Raw genomic sequence first — 17,665 nt, 5'->3', positions numbered from 1 at the left:
GCTGGAAGGAACACCATAAGAAATGGTTGCAGAATACTGAGGATGAGAAATGTTGTGGAGGCGATTTTTTAGATGTGTGAACAGGCTAGATCTAAATGCTTGTCTAAGTCAAGCTGTCCAAATAGGTGTGAAATGGAGAGAGCATTAGGGGTCCCCTCATTTTGCAGATTTAAAAAAAATGCCCAGAGAAGGGGAGTAACTAGCTCAAGGTCACACAGCAAGGGTGGCTGAGGCAAGCGCACAATGGCCCAATGACAGCATGGAGGAGAGCCCTCACTGAAGAGCACGAAGTGCCCTCCACCCTCCCAGGCAGGTCCTCCAAATGAGGAAGCCAAGGAGAGGGACAGAGCAGTCATACAGAACTCCTCCTGAGAACAGGACTCTGGAAGCAGAGGCCCATGTCCTTGACCCCTCAGTAGCCAGCCTCCCTGAGCAGCCTCTCAGCAGCAGGTGCTTCTCCTTGCTGAGCCTCTTCCTGCCTATAGGGAGGGGGAACCCCGTCTGCCTGGTGGGGCCGCCGGGGCCACTTAACTGGGGAGCATCTGGAGTGTTCCCAGTGCACCCCACCCGTAGCCTCCCTGTGCCCCATGACGTGGGCCCTCACGCCGCCCCAGCCTCACAGAGCAAGCAGAGGCCCTGGAGAGGCTGTGGCCAGTCCCTAAGGGATGGGAGCCTCTCGGGGACCCTGACCGCCTCTCTTTACCAACCGCGCCCTGCGGGTTTGTGAGAGTCCCTGCATTTGAATGCAGGATGTTGAGAACAGAGAGGCGAAGCCACATGCCCAGGCCACACAGCCCAGATGGCCACCTTGTCTAGTTCAGGACCAGTCCCCATGACCCCAGTGGCTGTTCTGGGAGACGAGGGTCGAGGATCGGGAAGGAGGGTGCAGGAGGAGCCACAGGAAAGCCAGGGAGCGGGTGGCCTGGGGGTCTGGGCCTCCCCCCAGCCTCACCTCCCTGCCTCCTGCCCTTTCTCTGGTGTCAGACAGGTGCTCCCACTGCTCCCGGGCAGGGACATCTCCGGCCATGCCCGTGCCTTCGGGAGATGGGGTCCTGGGCCTCGGACACCCTCACGGTGGCTCCTACAGCCCCCTGAGCCAGCTCCTGCCGGGCCCCCTGGAGACTCGGTCCGCCAAGGGCCTGTACTACCGCAGGGCCCGGAGGCTGGGCGCGCTGGAGGCCCCCCCGGAGGCGGACCTCAAGAAGGAAGTCCTGGTCAACGTCGGGGGCCACCGGTTCCTGCTGCCCTGGAGCACGCTGGACGCGTTCCCGCTGAGCCGCCTGAGCCAGCTCCGGCTCTGCCGCAGCCGCGAGGAGATCGGGCAGCTGTGCGACGACTTCGACGAGGACACCCAGGAGTTCTTCTTCGACAGGAGCCCCAGCGCCTTCGCGGTGATCGCGAGCTTCCTGGCGGCCGGGAAGCTGGTGCTCCTGCAGGACACGTGCGCGCTGTCCTTCCGGGAGGAGCTGGCCTACTGGGGCATCGCGGAGGGCAGCCTGGAGCGCTGCTGCCTGCGCAGGCTGCTCGGGAGGCTGGAGGAGGCGGCCGAGCTGCGCCGCGAGGAGGCCCTGCAGCGGCAGCGCGAGGCCGGCCACCCCGCGGGGCGCAGCTCGCGCTGGGGGCTGTGCATGAGGCAGCTGGGCGACATGGTGGAGAACCCGCGCTCCGGGCTGCCGGGCAAGGTCTTCGCCTGCCTCTCCGTCCTCTTCGTGGCCACCACGGCCGTCAGCCTGTGCGTCAGCACCATGCCCGACCTCAGGGCCGAGGAGGACAAGGTGAGTGGCCCCCACGGGCCCAGGTGGCCGCGCCCAGGCGCCCAGGGCCGTGACCGCGTCGTCATTTCTTTAAAGGTAGAGGAAATGCGAGTTCTGCCCAGCGTGGCTGGTGTCATTTTTAGGCCAGGGCAGCGGGAAGAGGTCATTTTTAGCCATTTCTGGAGGAAGAGGCCCACAGAGGGCTCTTGAGGGTCGTCACCTGGCCCGACCCGGGTGCTGACAGTCACTCCTGGCCTCAGTGGGCCAGCCTCACCTACCAGCTCTGTGAGGCAGGCAAGTCCCTTCACCTCTCTGAGTAGGACAGGCAGCACCGCCGTGAAGGCCCACACAGGCCACGGGCTGAGCGCGGGTTCCTTGGGCAGCCGCTTTGTGCTGAGCCCCGGGCCAGGTCCAGGCCCCAGAGTCTTGAGGCACCTCCTCCCGGGCATCCCAGCTCCATTTTCAGATGCAGAATCGGAGGCGCAGACCATCTGGTTCCTTCCAGTTCTGTAGTAGAGACACCGCAACCGCGGGGATCCCCAGCCCCCGTGCTCCCCTTGCCACCTGACCCGAGTCCCCCTCCCCGATGGCCTCGCAGGATGGGAACTCAGAGACGAGGTGGCTTGTAAGTGATGCTGCCCCAGGAGGCCGAGCAAACTTGCTGCCTGCCCGCCCCTATGTCGGGGAGACCCAGGCCCCCAGGGCACCAAGTGGCCCGAGAAGGGAATAACTAGCGTTTTTCTGGGAGAGCTTCCAGTTATAACTGCATCGATGCTGAACTTAGAGCACCACTCCTCCCTGTTCTGAGCTCCTTGGGCTCCTCGTCCTTGTGTAGGGGCTTGTGTTATAAATAGGCAGTTGATAAAACACACACGTCCCTAAGGAGCCTGTGCCACAGAGGGCTCCTAACAGCTGTCAGTCCCCCTAAGTGTCCCTCCCTTACAGACACACCCCAGAGCAAGACATAGGATCAGAGACCCTTCCAGATCCAAGAGGCCCATGGAGGACCAGCCGTGTCTCCCACACAGTAGGCTCTCAATAAATATCTGTTGAACAAAGTGTGTCTTGTCCAACCTGTAAACATCTTGTCCTAATAAAGACAACTGAACTACTCAGAAGCAGCTTGTCCCCCTGCCCGCCCCCAGAGGACGAGCATTTGTCATCCGTTAGCACCGAAGCCCGTAGTGTAGAAGCCCGTGCTCCAGGGACATGTCCGTGTGCACTGCAGTAAGAAGACCAGGCAGAGTGGGCACCCGCTGACCCCCGTCCTCCAGGGTGCCCCACCCCAGCCTCCACAGAAGGAGCCCGGGTTTCCACAGGAGAGAGGCTGGAGGACAAGAGGGCCAGGGCCTCCCTAGCCCAAAGCTTAGAAAAGGCAAAGGGGGCAAACTCGGGCCCAGCGTATTGTGACCCAGATTTGAGGTGGGACAGGGGCTTAGAGAGCAGGGCAGCCCCGAGCCGGCGCCTGGGGTTCAGCCTGGTCTCCTGGGTCGGAGGATGCAGCATGTCCCCGGCTGCATCCTTAGGTTCTCCCTCTGAGAGGCGCAGCAGAGGATCTGTTTTCCTTTGGGGACGATAACTCAGAGAGCTGGAGAGGCTGAGGACGGTCTTTGTTCTTCCAAGTCTGTGTCCTCACATTTACATAAACGGCTGGACGCGCATGTGCTTGTACTTCATATCTGCCCCCAGGGGACAGGAGGCCGAGAGCCCTTATTCAGACAGCTGGCTGCTCACGCTGGCCGCTGCCCCTGCGGACTGGCCCTGCTGGTACCCACTCAGAGGAACCATGCCGCTGCAGGACTCACCCGCGACGTGACCTGCAGAGCTCCACGGTGGGGGGGGGAGTCCCCCAAGGACACAGCTTTCCGTGTTCTTTTCCTAAATTGTGTCAGCGAGGTCCCTGGGAGTGAACTTTGCCACCAGGTCCGGGTCTGGGCCTGAGACTGCAAGTTACAATGGGGGTGTCGGCGGGGAGGGGGGCAGCGCAGACAGCAAGCACCAAGCCTGGGCGGGGGGCCGCGCAGCTGCAGCTGGGCACGGCCGGGTCTGGGCTTGCCCCAAGTACTCTGATGCTTGTCAAGAGCCCTCAAGGCTCGTGGGGTGGGGCAGGGGTGGGCCCCTGGCCTTGCCTGACCTATGGAAGTGTGGGCACCTGGCTAAGGTGGGGCCGGGGAGGAGGGCACCGAGATCGGAGGCCACTGTGGGGTCAGGCAGACGGAGCTCACCCGGGTGCAATCTGGACCTGCCCCTGCAGCCAGCTCCCTCCCCTCCACCTCATGAGTCAGGCTTCCCATCCGGCCACCCTGCTCTGCACCTCTCCTCCTCCGTGACACTTGGTCACTGCTCCTCTGTTTCATCCTTCACGCCCCCCTTGCACCTTCCTGGATCACAGCCAGAAAGATCTACCCCTAACCCCTGGGCCGGGCCCCCCTTCCCTAGTGCTACCCGTCCGCCCTCTGCCGTGGCACCCGGCACACCCACCTCCTCTCCATGGTCTCATTCCCAGCCCCCCAAAGCCCAGCACAAACCTCATCCACCCAGCCTCGTCCACAGTCCTCCCCAGAGGCCCTGCCTCTGCCTGGACTTGGTGTCCCGAAGATCTCTCCTTTAGTGATCGCCAAGGGCACCATCTTGGAGGCCATGGGAGGTGGCCTCCCACCCTCTGCTCAGGGAGAACCTCCAAGAGATGGGGAGCCGAGTTACAGTCAGCCCTTGGGATCCCTGGGACGGGGTTCAGGGCGCCCCACCAACCTCAGACTCCGAGATCCAGGGATGCCCCAGTCTCTCGTGTGACATGGCACAGTGTTCGCATGTGACCTGCACACACCCTTCGGTGGATTCACACCCCACCTCCAGGTTGCTCACGCCATAAACCCTGTCGACTCTTGCTGCGCCATCTCCTCTGGGGGATAATGACAAGGGAAAGTCTGGACATGTTCAGTGCAGATGACACTTTTTTAAAAATATTTTCAATCTGAATTTAGTTAGATCCACAGACACAGAGCCGCGGGTAAGGAGGGCCGGCTGCACTTATTAGACCCCTGCTGTGTCCCGAGCACTGTGCAGGCCTTCCCTGACTCCTGTTTGATCCTTATGGTAACCCCGTTCTTGGCCATGAGGTTCAGTGGCCGGAGCTCTCCAATGACGCTCACTCCGCGGAAGAGAAGTCCGCATCTAGCTGGCCCCCGGAGGGTGGGAGGCTGGGTAGGATGGCCTCAGGGACAGGCCAGGGCAGCAGGCGGGGAAGCAGGAGGAGGAAGGCAGGCTGGACTGAGGCGCCCTGCAGGGCCAGTCCTGAGCAGGGCCTCCTCAGGGAGGAGCATCCTGACCTCGGAGCCTTGGCTCCCCCAGGGCCAAGAGCCCAGGCCCAGATCACATCCAGCCGTGTCCACTGGGTCGCCACGCCTCAGAGCCCTGCGTCCCAGGGTGGGGAGGTGGGCAGACCGAGGAGGGAGCAGAGGAAGAGGAGACCTGGGGACAGGGCCACATGAAGAGGCCCAGAGGAGGGAGAGGAGGCCCAGGTGGCGTCTGGTCCGAGAGAGAACAGGGAGGGAGAAGCTGGGGAGGAGTGAGTCAGCACGTCCAGCCCAGGAGAGGCCAGGAGGACCAGCCCGGACTCAGGCCGAGCCAGAGCCGCCATGTCGGACTCTGCCTGTGGGAAGGAGCCCAGGGAGGGCAGCCCAAGGGCACCAGGAGAGCGAGACCCGCAGGGAACTCAGCTCAGGGTACAAGAGAGTAGCGATTCCGGCCACCTGCAGCACAGGCAGCTGCAGGAGCTGCATAGAGACCAAGGGAGAGAGGAAGTCCCAGGTCCAGACTGTCGGCCCTGAGCCCCCCACAGGGGACCTTCCAGAACTGACCGCCGCCCTGCAGCGTCTGCCCAGCTGCCCATCCACAGACCCCGGCAGAGACCTGGCCCTCAGGAAGCCCCGTGCCCACCTAGGCCTGGGCAGCAGCTGGCACAGCAGCTCTGCTCTGGTGCAGCTGCCAGGGCCCGGCGAGGCTGCAGGCCCACTCACTGCCTACCAGGCCCGACTCGGCCAGCTCAGAGAGGACATGGGATCCCTTCTTACTAAACATGACACTACCAGAACCTTCTGCCTTCAAGGTGCACAGTTCAACAGCGTTAGGGCACTCAGAGCTGGCAACCATCGCCCTGTCTTATTCCAGAACATTTCCATCACCCCAGAGGATACCCCACAGCAGTTCCTCCCACCCCTACCCCCACCCCCCCTTTGTCCCTGGCCAGCACTGGTCCCTTTCCGCCTCTGCGGATCCGCGCTTCCTCGACCTTTCACACGCATGGAGCCGAGCACGTGTGTCTGGCTTCTTTCTCTGGCGCCATTTCTCAGGGTGCATCTCACCTTGGTGCGGATCGTACCTCGTTCCCCTCTATGGCTGATGAGTGCGGCATGCTTGAGTGCCACACTGGAGCTACCCGTTGGTGGCTGATGGGCATCACGGTTGTTTCCAATTTGCACCGAGATGAGTAACATTGCTGGGGACCTTTGTGTACAAGTGTCTGTGGGTGGACGTGTGTGTCCTTGTCTCTGCTGGGTCCCTTGGAAGCTCTAGACTGTTCTCCGCAGCAGAGGCACCATTGAGCATCCCACCAGCAGCCACGGAGGGTCCCACTTCTCCACGATCTCACCCACTCTTCCCGGGGGCTGTCTTCTTGATTCCAGCCAGCCTCGCGGGTGGGAAGTGGTATCTCCTTGTGGCTTTGGATTTTCTTTTTAATTTCTTGCATTTGAACTTTCATCATGGAAAATTTCAGACATCTACAAAGTCATGGAATAGTACAGTGGACCCCAGTACCCAAGACTCAGCTCAATCACCAGGTCCTATCATTCTCCTTCCCCCTCTCCCCTGCAATCGCTCCTCCTTGTCATTCATCATTTTTACCTTATCATTTTGCAGGTACCATTGACGTGCACTGAAACGCACCAGCCACAGCTGCATTTAACACACGGATACGCAGTGCAGCCTTCACCCCTGTTAATATAACATTGAACATCCCCCCACCCCCCGAAACTGCCCCCATGGCCCTTCCCGGTCAGCCCAGGGCACCTGCCATCAAAATGCTTAGCTCCACCCCTTCCTGAACATGCCGTAGGTGGAAATGCTGCATCGGGCTTGTTCGGTTCCACTTGGGGCCTGTGGTCCCTGGTCCCACTCTGGCCTCCTGGGGTGCCTCTGTGCCTCTCCTTGAATGAAGGAATCAGGGCCCCCTCACTCCCACAGGGAGCCAGCCCAGGAACAGGGTGACACAGGGCTCTGCCTGCCTAGGATGGAGGGGCTTTCTAGGACCAGAGTTTTCTGTGCTCAGACCCAGAAAGATGTGGGCAGACTAGGGACAGACTAGGGACTAGTTGGAGCTGTGCCCTTCCCCGCAAAATGCCACCAGCAGCTTCCCCAGAGAGACAGGAACCGGAACCCTCTTTTCTTTCCTTCCTTCCCTTTCCTCGTTTCCTTCCAATGCGGCCTGGGGGGGTGGTCACCCTCCCTGGAGCCGTGGATCCCACCGCCTGCTGCCAGCTGCTCATCCCCAGGTGGCTGCGGAGGGTCAGGTGGAGTCAGGTGGAGCCCTGCTGCAGTGCAGGGAGGGACCGGGCCAGGCTGTGGGAGGACAGGGTGCGTCCGGCGTGAACACCCAGACGCCAGCACCGGCCACAGGGGTGGGGGCGGGGACCTGCAGGCCCTCTCAGCCCCTCAGGAGTCACCTCAGGAGCCCTGTGTTGGTTTTGAAAAGTCTTCCCCACACCACAGGCCTCTAGAGCCAAGGGGAACAACCCGGGTGTCAGTAAACAAGAGGCCTTGTAGGGGGAATCTGGCCCAGGGTCTAGCTCTCCGGTGCTTCCACATCTGGGGGCCTTGCCAACCTGCACATTCCTGGGCCCCACCCAGGGTGGCAGTTTTGTGGGGGCCCAAGAACCTGCACTTCAAAACCCCCCTGGGATCTTCTGATGCACGGGGTTCTGTCTCAGCTTTGAAAAATTCCGATTGTGTCCCAAACTCTCCATTGGAGACTGAAGCACAGAGAGAGTAAGGACGATTTCAAGGTCACACAGCAGGACTAAAGATTCAGGATCCCAAACTCTTCGCGTTTCCAGGATCCGGAGCAGACCTCGGATCCTGAAGCCATCTCAGAGGGTAGAGAACGTCTTCAGCAGCAGGAGGAGGACACGGATGCCCTCCGTTTGAGCCAGGAGGCTATTGTCTTGAGTGACATGTCGGTCACATGCCCAGTAGTCACAGCGTGCTGTCAACACTTCATATGCATGGGTTGCATGTGCCCACCAACCTTCAGGGCACAGACTGGAAGTCTAGAGGGGACAAATGACTCCCCTGAGTAAGTGGGACAGCTGGGATTTGAACCTGGGCCACAAATGCTCTGGGCTCCATCTCTCAACAGCCCTCCCTCTGCCTCCCACCCTACACAGACCAGACAGAGGTCAAGGAGAACAGAGCCCGGCCCTGGACAGGCCAGTGAGACCTGGGATGGACCCGCCCCTTTCTTTTTCTCCCGCAGTCAGACATAGAGAACATTGCGTTTTAGAATTCCTCTGGGCCCAAGCCCTGGAAATAATTTCTTTTTCCACTTCAGAGCGTTTTAATCTAAAAAACTGCCATTGTCAACATCCTGCTTTTCACAAGGGCAGTGGGCTTTGGCCATCCATCCACTCATCCATCAGGTGTGTGCTTCTGTGTGTGTTATTAATAGTCAGGTTCTTAACCCTGGCTGCACATTAGAATCATCTATGGGGCTTCTGGAAAATTCTACCACTCAAGTGAAAACCCAGATCAACTAAATTAGAATCTCTGGGCATCTGGCCTGGACAACAGGGTGTTTCCAAGCCTCCCAGGTGACTCTAAGGCACAGCCAAGGTTGAGACACATTTGAGCAGGGCTTCTCAAACCTCAGTGTGCACCAAACCACCTGTGGAGTCTGTTAAAATGCAGATGCGGGGAGGGGGGTCGATGCCTTGGTTGGAGGACCACACTCTGAATAATAACAGGCTAGTGGAACCATGTTAGATGTTAGGAGCCAGGGGCAGGGAGCTGAGCAACACGGGATGGCCACAGGGTGGCCCCACCTGGCTGGAACCAGCAAGGAAGACAATGGCTGGGTGAAGGTTACCACCACATGTCACAGGGGCTGGACTGCAGCCTTGGGTCCCTCCAGCCCCCAGAGCTAGGTCTGCTGCCCTCGCTACCTTACCCCAAGAGCTAACACACGCCTGACACACGGGGGACCCTCAATTCATTTTTGTGGACTCAAAGAATGAGGGACAGTAGATGAAGTTACAGAAATAGCTTATGGTGGCTGAGACCTGGGTTGGGGTCAGGTCTCAGCCACCATAACCACCATCTACTAGGTCTGTGAGCTCAGGCAAGTCGTCGCACGACTAGGAGCCATTTCCTGAGCCGTGAACTGAGGTCACACCACTCACTCACAGCATTGCCAAGGGCCAGCACCAGAGTAGTGTGGCACCCAGAATGCGGTTACATCAGCGAAGGTGAAGGTTGGCCTCGGTAACATGGAAGCCCTCGGAGCCAGGCTTGAAATGAAATAGCAGTTGGTATCTCTCTTGCAGACAGTCCCCATTGAGACCTGGGTGAGTGGGCGGCTCCTATTCTGAGACCCAGATTTTTCCACCTGGAGTCTATCCTCCCCAGAGCGCTGGTCCAACCTGCCATTCTGAGCTGCATTGCAGGCCCACCTGTGCGTCCTGGTGCAGGGAACCGGGAGTGTGCAACCCAACCCCTGGGCCCAGAGGTGGTTCTCCATAGGTGAGTCGGTCAACTGGCTGCAAGGGAGGCTGGAGAGGGTGGCGTCAGGTCCAGCCGAGCAGCCTTGCAACCAGCCACAACCTGAAACTGCAAAAGAGGAGGCTGGGTGGACAGCTTGGCCGGCTGACCCATCCAGGAAGGCTTCTTAGGAGAAGCCGTCTCCCCACTTCCCGTGCCTTGGGGTTCTCCCCACCTGCCTTTGGTTGCTCTCCCCCCCAGGGCGAATGTTCTCACAAATGCTACTACATCTTCGTGGTGGAGACCATCTGCGTGGCCTGGTTCTCCCTGGAGTTCTGCCTGCGGTTCGTCCAGGCCCGGAACAAGTGCCAGTTCTTCCAGGGGCCGCTGAACATCATCGACATCCTAGCCATCTCCCCGTACTACGTGTCGCTGGCGGTGTCCGAGGAACCCCGGGAGGACGGCGAGAGGCCGCCGAGCAGCAGCTCCTACCTGGAGAAGGTGGGGCTGGTGCTGCGCGTGCTGCGGGCGCTGCGCATCCTCTACGTGATGCGCCTGGCGCGCCACTCGCTGGGGCTGCAGACGCTGGGCCTCACAGTGCAGCGCTGTGCGCGGGAGTTCGGGCTGCTGCTCCTCTTCCTGGCCGTGGCGGTCACCCTCTTCTCCCCTCTGGTCTACTTGGCGGAGAATGAGTCCGGCCGGGTCCTGGAGTTCACCAGCATTCCTGCTTCCTATTGGTGGGCCATCATCTCCATGACAACGGTGGGCTACGGGGACATGGTGCCCCGCAGCGTGCCAGGCCAGATGGTGGCCCTCAGCAGCATCCTGAGCGGGATCCTCATCATGGCCTTCCCGGCCACGTCCATCTTCCACACCTTCTCCCACTCCTACCTGGAGCTCAAGAAGGAGCAGGATCGGCTGCAGGCCCGCCTCCGCCGCCTCCAACGCACCAACTCTGACAGCGAACATGAGCTCCTCGCCGACGTGGACGACCTGATGCTGGAGGGCCCCGCCTTGCCGGTCCCCCAGGTGTAGCTCAGAATCCCTCCTGAATGCACCCTGTAGCTCCAGCCCGTCCCTCTCGCTGAACCAAGCTCCAGAACCCTGGGGTAGACCAACTGGCCGCAGGTCTCCAGAGCTCCAGAGAGCCTCCCAAAGCAAGGAGGCTGCCCGGCCAAAGATGTCTGTCGCTGTGATCTTTGGCGCTCATGGCCTCCAGATCCAGGCCAGCCTTCCGCAGCCACCTGCCTCCTCCCCTCCTGCCCATCTGCTGAGCACAGCCCATCCTCCTGAGCCGGGCCCATCTCCCTGCCTTCTCTCTTCTCCCCAGCAGCCTGCAGCATCCCACTCTGGGACCTGATGCCCACAGAACTGGTTAAATGACGAGCCTGCAGAATCCCACTCTTCCCTAGGACCTGCTTTCTTGGGCCACATCACCACGGGGAAACCCTTCCGCTAGACCCCCGCCCAGCTCCACGTGCTCCGTGGGGCACCACATGCTCTCAACCTAACCTCCACCAGCGGATTTCCCGAAGGGGCAGCTGCCAGCCCCCTGTTCTGGAAGCTCTGTGCCAAGAAGGCAGAACTGACTGGTGTGGGGTGCATGGCCTCAGGCCTGCCATCCTCTGGCCAACCTGGGACCTGGGCGCAGCAGCACTTGCCAGCAGGGCACAGAAAGCTCTCCTTGGCTGGCCAGGCTCTTGGTGGGACATTCTGCAGCCACCCAGCCCTTGGCCTTGACAGAGGCCGACTCTCCCGGGGCTCTGTGATGTCTGCTGCTGGTTCCTCCAGCCCTGCAGGGACCTCAGCTCTCCAAGCTCAGCCAAGACACACGGACACAGAGCCGCTGCCAGGGTCTACCCCAGCTGGCTCCTGGACCAGGCCACGGGACGGACATTCTGTTTATATCTAGATGTGCGTATTCCTCTGTTGGTTTATGGGCAGATTAACCCTTGGCACCCAGGAGAGAAGCCAGGCTGAGGGCCACAGTGCTGGGGATGAGGCAAGGGGTCCTGAGATCCATAGAGAAGACAAGGACCTCTTGAGCAGTGGACGCCTAAAGGCCTAGAGGCCCAGAGGCCCAGATGGGCTGAATGCTTAGGGGCATTTGGGGGAAAAGTGGGTTGAGATGAGAGGATGCAGACCCGCGGAGTTTTGTAGAGGTGGTGTGGACAGACAGTGGGTGAGGACGATGACAATGGTCGAGAGGATGTGAGACCAGACTGAATGGGGGTGATTGAGCAGAGAAGCAGGACCTGCAGGGGACCTCCTCCGTGGAACTCACCATACAAGGTCGAGTCACATCTGGAGTCTCTCTCGTCTTTTGTCTCTCAGCAGAGCACACCTAGAAGATGTCCCAATGGCACTCCCCAGGAGTGACAGGGCCCTGCACTGTTGGTCTCTGTTGGCTGAATGTCCACTGGGAAAGTACATGGGACACAGATGAGTCTGGGCCGGGGAGCGGGACCTGCGGGTACAGCATGGCCTCACAGGAGGTGGTCGGCACGTCATCGCTGATGATAGGTCCCTTGCTGTTCGCTCCTTCCACTGGTGTTTAGGCCTCTCTGTGCCAGGCCCAGGTTGCCCTACTATGACACACGGCCGACGGCTCTGGCGCGGAGCACCAGCACCGAGCCTGAAGTGAGCTTTGGCCTTGCAAGGAACCCTCGACTCCTTCGACTCCTCAGATGTCCTCCCAGCGGTGCAGGCCCATGTCCCCATCCTTTTACCCCTCAGCAGTCAGCGGGTCATCAAGCTGACATTTCTCCAAGTAAGCTCGTTGCAAGGTGACACAGTGGCCACCGCACAAGGAAAGTCTCTACAATTCCTACTTCTCACAGGCCACTTTGCTCTGGGAAATGGCTGGCGAAGTCTCACAGGCATTGGGTCAAGTTCTGGGGACCCTTGAACAATAGCCATGAGTCTTTTGCCCCAGGCTAAACTTTTTTGTGACTACTCTTGGGCAAAATTTTAAAAAGACGAAGGCTCCGACTTACTCTCTTCCGGGGGCTGGACCACTCGATGCCTCCTGAGGCCTGGACTTCTCACTCCCTCCGTGACTTTGGGCAGCCCTCTTTCTCTTGCGATCAACGGCAGATCAGGGTAGATCCTGACCTGGGGTGTTCTGACTAGAGTTCCACAGACTCCCTTCAGGGCCTCGTGGCAGAGAAGATCAGCCAAGCGGGCAGAGCTCTGCCAGCCAGGGCACCACCCTGGCAACCGGTGATGTTTAGAATCATGCAAGAATGTCTAGACACCTTCTCCCCCCCAGGCAGTGCCTGCCCACATCCCCTTGAGCTGAGGGGAGGCTCAGCCCTGGGACCAGAGCAGAATCCTCAATAGACACTAGAAGACCTGGGGTCCTTGAAAGCCCCCACATCTGCCCCCTCTCCTGACTGAGGACATGTCTGTGCCGGGTGTCTGCTGCGGTGACTCCTAACTGCAGCTCTGCTCACCACTGTGACTGGCTCCCACCTAGAGGTCTCCACGGTCCTTTGTCCCACCTACCATACCAGGCCTCTCCACAGAATGTGCCAAGGCTAAAGGAAAAGTTGAAGACCAAGATTAGATGAGCCACCATCAACGCCGTGAGGTTCTAAAGTGACTGCACACAGGCCTGGGGGAAATTCTCTACTAAATTTGAGATGGTAAATTGCAATCAGTGGCTTGCATGTGGGGCTTAATTAAAGCTCTATTTTTTTCTGCTGCTAGTGTCCCAGGAGACGGTCTGGATCGCCTTGGCCTGTCCTTGCTGAGCAGCCTCTCCTGCCGATCGGGAGTGTCAAGCTCCTATAGGCAGCGTCTCCATCCCCATTGGCTGAGAGAGCCTGCGGTCTCCAGAGGACTCCTTCTCTCTGGGGCCAAGGGGTGTGACTGTAGCCACAGGTGGACGTTGTCCTGCTGATGACAAGGAGAAACGACCTTCACTTGGAGCCATTTTTCAGGTGGTATCTGTCCAGGGTCATGTTCCTGGCGATGGCTGCCATTTGGTTCAGCGTCCCTCTAGCTGAGTGGAGATGAGCCCGAGCAGCACATTGGGAGGATGAGTGAAATCTTGAATGGTTTGGAGGGATTCTAGTGGGGCTGGACCAGGGAGTGTCCCAGGAACCCACTGACTCTATGTTGATGGCTCCTAGGACTTAAGACTATGGGAGTTCCATCAGACTAAGTTAGTCTAAACAGGGAGTGTCCACAGGGGCCCAGAGGGGTGGACCTCTTGGGATGATGTGCAGGTTGAAGTGCAGAGTGGCCACAGAGTTCACCAGTTACTCAAAGGAATCACAGTCCCTCAAAAAGAATGAAGAACTCTAGAGTAAATCAACTCCCTCATTTTAAGATGGAGAGAGGAAGGTTCAGAGAGGGAAGACCACCTGCCAGGACCACACAGCCAACTCATCTAGTCAGCTCCACCATCCTGATTCCCAGCAGAGCACCCTTTGGAGGGCATCCTGCTGCAGCTCTCAGGCTACCAGGCCACTCTGTCCTGAGCAGAGTAAGCAGCATTGTCCAGCACATTGTGCAACACTAGACCTGGGGGTCCACTTGTCTGGCCTTCCCTTTCCTCACTTATTCCACAGGGACCATGCAAGAGTGGATCCTCATCAGCTGGGGGCGACTGTGATTCTGGGAAGAGGGGCAGCTGCGAACAGGAGAGCGCTGAGAAGGAACCAGCTGTGGACACGTCCCAGGCCGCGAAGTGGCTCCTTGGCAAAGCGGCGAGGGGCTCAAGCCGAATGTGTCCACTGATGTCCCTCCCTGCATCTGCCCACCAGCCCCTGCCTGCCCACCTGCTGCCACACCCCCAATCGCCTGGCCGCTGGCAGTGGCTTCCCACCACACAGGCCCCTGGAGCTGCCTCCTGAACCCTCGCCCTCTTCTTCCTGGATCTGGGGATGACAGGCGTCACTGCTGGACGACTGCTAGGCCCCCACAGTGGGCTTTTCAACATTTTCTTTGGAAAACACATCAAACACACACAAGAAAAACTGCAAGAACAAAAGTAGTGATAGAAGACCCCGATCCACCTTTTCACCTGTCCATCGATGTTATCATTTGTCCCGTCTTTATTGTCCTTATCTGCGAGTAGCATGTTTTCCGGAGCCACTGAAGAGCAGGCTGACCGCCGGGGGCCTCTGCTCGCAGATCTTCAGACGCCTCAGCTGCCCTGGCCCAAGCGCTCCTCTTCAGGAGTCCCCGGGCGGTTCCAGAGGTCTGGGAATATTTCCAAGTATGGGGTGTCCAACTGCCTAAGTGAGCTGTGTCCCTCTCGGGTGTCACGTCTGGGGGTACCACGTCCCTTGTCAGTGATATGCAAGCCCTTTGTTGGAAATGACCCCAGGAAACGTTAGCAGGGGACTGGAGACTGAGAAAGGAGTCCAGGGGCCTGGGAGTGCTGTGGCTTGGCCCAGGGATACTCAAATCCAAATCCCAAATGGACCCTGCTCCTCTCCCTAGCCAGCAGGACAGGCAGCACGTGCTGACTTGGCTGGGCACGTTCTGGCCACTCCAGCCACCTGTGTGCGGACGAGGGCATGTCTTTCTTGCAGGTGAACCCGTTCCCAAGGCTCAGCACATCATCTCTGTCCTCCTGTGACAAGAAGGGGACCCCCCACTGTCCTTCCCACAACCTGACCAGCTTCACAGATTTTTAGAACTAAAAAGACTTTAGTGATCACTGGGTCCAACTTGCCCACTTTACAGGTGTAGACAGGCCCAGAGAGGGGAGGTAATTGGGCAAGCCACACAGCCAGTGCTGGCAAAGCCCGGACTCAGTCAGGCTCTGGATTCGCCGTCCCGGGCTCCCAGTCTGGGCCACCTGATCCGGCCCAGCGCCTGTCTCTGTGCAGCATCTGACATCCATCCAAGGGGCACCTCCAGGAATGTGACGTTGTTAAAAATAAAACACGAGGAGCCCAGCCCTTGTCTGCCTCCCAAGGACTCCAGAGAAAGGTGGCGGCGCCCGTCAGCTGCCGACTTCCGTCACTCACCTTTGCCACAAGGAGAACAAAGCCGCGGGGACGCTGGGCTCCATGTGATGTGGCTCGAGAGAATCTGGGTGTCCTGAGCTAAAATTAGCCAATCTTGCTCTTCTGAAGACTTTCCTGGTACCCAGCAGTGGCCAACCTGCCTGGGGTCCCTTTGGGGAAGCTCAGCACTTTCACCTGGCACCTTCCTGGCTCAGCCTCCAGGGACCCCCACCCCCATGTGCCCCCAGAGAAGCATTAAAGAATAGTAAGAAGTGAGGCTGGGGCTTCTCTGTGTGTCAGAGCGGGTCCAGTCACCAGGATGCTGGGGTTGACCTTGGGCAGGTGGAGGATCCCCTGGAAAGGCAGTGGCAGGGCCAGGGCCCCCACCCAGGCCACCAGCGAGACCCGGGCCATGAGTTGAGTGTGGCCAAGGCTGGTTTCTGGGGCAGCATTTCTTTTGCATCTACTACGTGCCAGGTGTGGAGAGGCGTGAGCAGCACAGGAGCCTGCAGGGCCCAGTGGAGGGTGAGGGGAGGGAGGGGGAGGGCAGCCCTGAGCATGCAGAGAACACGCCCCCACAGCTTGAAGTCCCAGGACCGTGGAGGCCGAGGAAAGACGGGGAGTGACCACAGGTGGGCTTGGGAGGGCCAGATGTGGCCAGGCTCCTGAAGGAGGCTTTGCTGGGTTCTCGGGGACCTTGGGTTCCTCTAAAGCCAATCTGGGGCAGGATGGGAGTGCAGCCATCATATTCCAAGATGATCTGTTAACTGGAAAACAAGCCCCGATACCAAGGTCAAAGGAAACAGTGTTTCTTGGAACAAAGGTTCGCAATTGGGACGCACTGAATCAGGGAGGCGCGGGGGCCGGGAAGGCAGGAGCAGGGGACGTGCCTGACGAGGGGTTTCCACGGAGGTCGTGTTCAGGGGCAGCTCACTGGCTGGGCAGAAGCCCTGTATCACTCAGCCCCTCTGAGTGGCTGGGGGTGCCCAACACAGCATAGGCTCCGAACGCTCCTTTACCTCAAAGACCCACGTCAAGACCCACGTTGACCCCAGTGGTCCTCCAAGTCCATGAGCGACCCACCCTGTGGCCTGCCCCATGGCTCCCCACTCCTCTGCAGAAAGTCGCAGCCTGAGTGACTGCGTTTCCTTCCTGGGTCCTGGAAAACACTAGCAGGGGGAAGGGGAGACGGAGGAGAGCAGCCAGGCCACGTGGCGGCCACAGCAGTGTCAGGGGGCCTGGTCAGCCCGTTCACACTGACTGGCAAATGTGGCTCAAGCCCAGGGGGGGCTTGGGGAGGTGGTGTAGATGGGGAAACCCAGGGGCACACGGAGCAAGAGCAAATTTCTCTCCTGTGCCACTCTCCCACCCTGATAATAGCTCCACACGCTCTAGAACGCACTTGTAAATATCAGAATGACTCCTTTCCAAGTTCAAGAAGCCCTATTCTGACCTCATTAGACAAATAAATGAGCGGATAAACAATCAGAGAATTATTGGCTCTTATAACTGGAAATCCAGATGGAGTTCAGGTATGATTTAGTCCATGGGTTCAGCCAATGCCATTGGCTGACGCAGATTCACTGCATCTCCCTCTGCCTCCCGGGTGTGGTGGCTTTCTCCAGGCTCTCTTCATGGCCACAAGGTGGTTGCATAAGCTCTAAATCTCACATCCACACTCCACCAAATCCACTGAAAGAAAATGCCTTGTGCCTAGACTCCCAATCACAGCTCTCCTTGGTCTTATGGAGCAGGTTACGTGCACATCCTGGAACCAACTTCTGTGGCTTCACTAATTGGCTCATGTGGGTGGAGACTCACCCAGGAACATGGGCTCTGCCCCACCCAGGCCAGAGTGGACAGGGTGAGGTCTCCTGAGGACAAGGAGGGCACTGTCCTGAGGAGGGAAATGGGTACAGGGCAGCATCCCTGGGTGACTACTACTCTGTGCCAGCCCCTGTGCTGGGGACAGTTCTGGGAGAGCTGGACCGGCATGCCCTGCTCATAAGAGGGGTACCCTGCCCCCAGCTCCCTGGGGCATGCAGGGACACCCCCTTGCCCACTGCCCCGTCTGGGCTCTTTGAAGAGAAAGCAGAACAGCTCTGGGCTCACCCTGGGGATCTTGAGGATGAGCTGCCAAGCTGGGCCCAGAGGCCCCTGGGCGAGGCTGGGAAGGGGCTGCCAGGCAGGGTG

The 17,665-nt window shown here is 59.3% G+C and overlaps 1 protein-coding gene across 1 annotated transcript in view; it reads left to right on the top strand.

Moving 5' to 3' along the window:
• Kcng4 (potassium voltage-gated channel modifier subfamily G member 4) overlaps positions 1-15,748 on the top strand; it is a 31,958-nt gene extending 16,210 nt beyond the window's left edge. Inside the window, exons 5-6 of the mRNA XM_071604163.1 lie at positions 989-1,775; positions 9,768-15,748. Of these exons, the coding sequence (XP_071460264.1) occupies positions 989-1,775; positions 9,768-10,541 (1,561 nt within the window). The 3' untranslated portion in view covers positions 10,542-15,748. The remainder of the gene's footprint in view (positions 1-988; positions 1,776-9,767) is intronic.
• The last annotated feature ends 1,917 nt before the right edge of the window (positions 15,749-17,665 follow it).

The sequence above is a fragment of the Marmota flaviventris genome, chromosome 18 (assembly GCF_047511675.1).
Source record: "Marmota flaviventris isolate mMarFla1 chromosome 18, mMarFla1.hap1, whole genome shotgun sequence".
NCBI classification, from domain to species: Eukaryota; Metazoa; Chordata; class Mammalia; order Rodentia; family Sciuridae; genus Marmota; species Marmota flaviventris.
The sequence above is the reverse complement of the archived record's forward strand: the minus strand, read 5'-3'. Positions and strand labels throughout refer to the sequence as shown.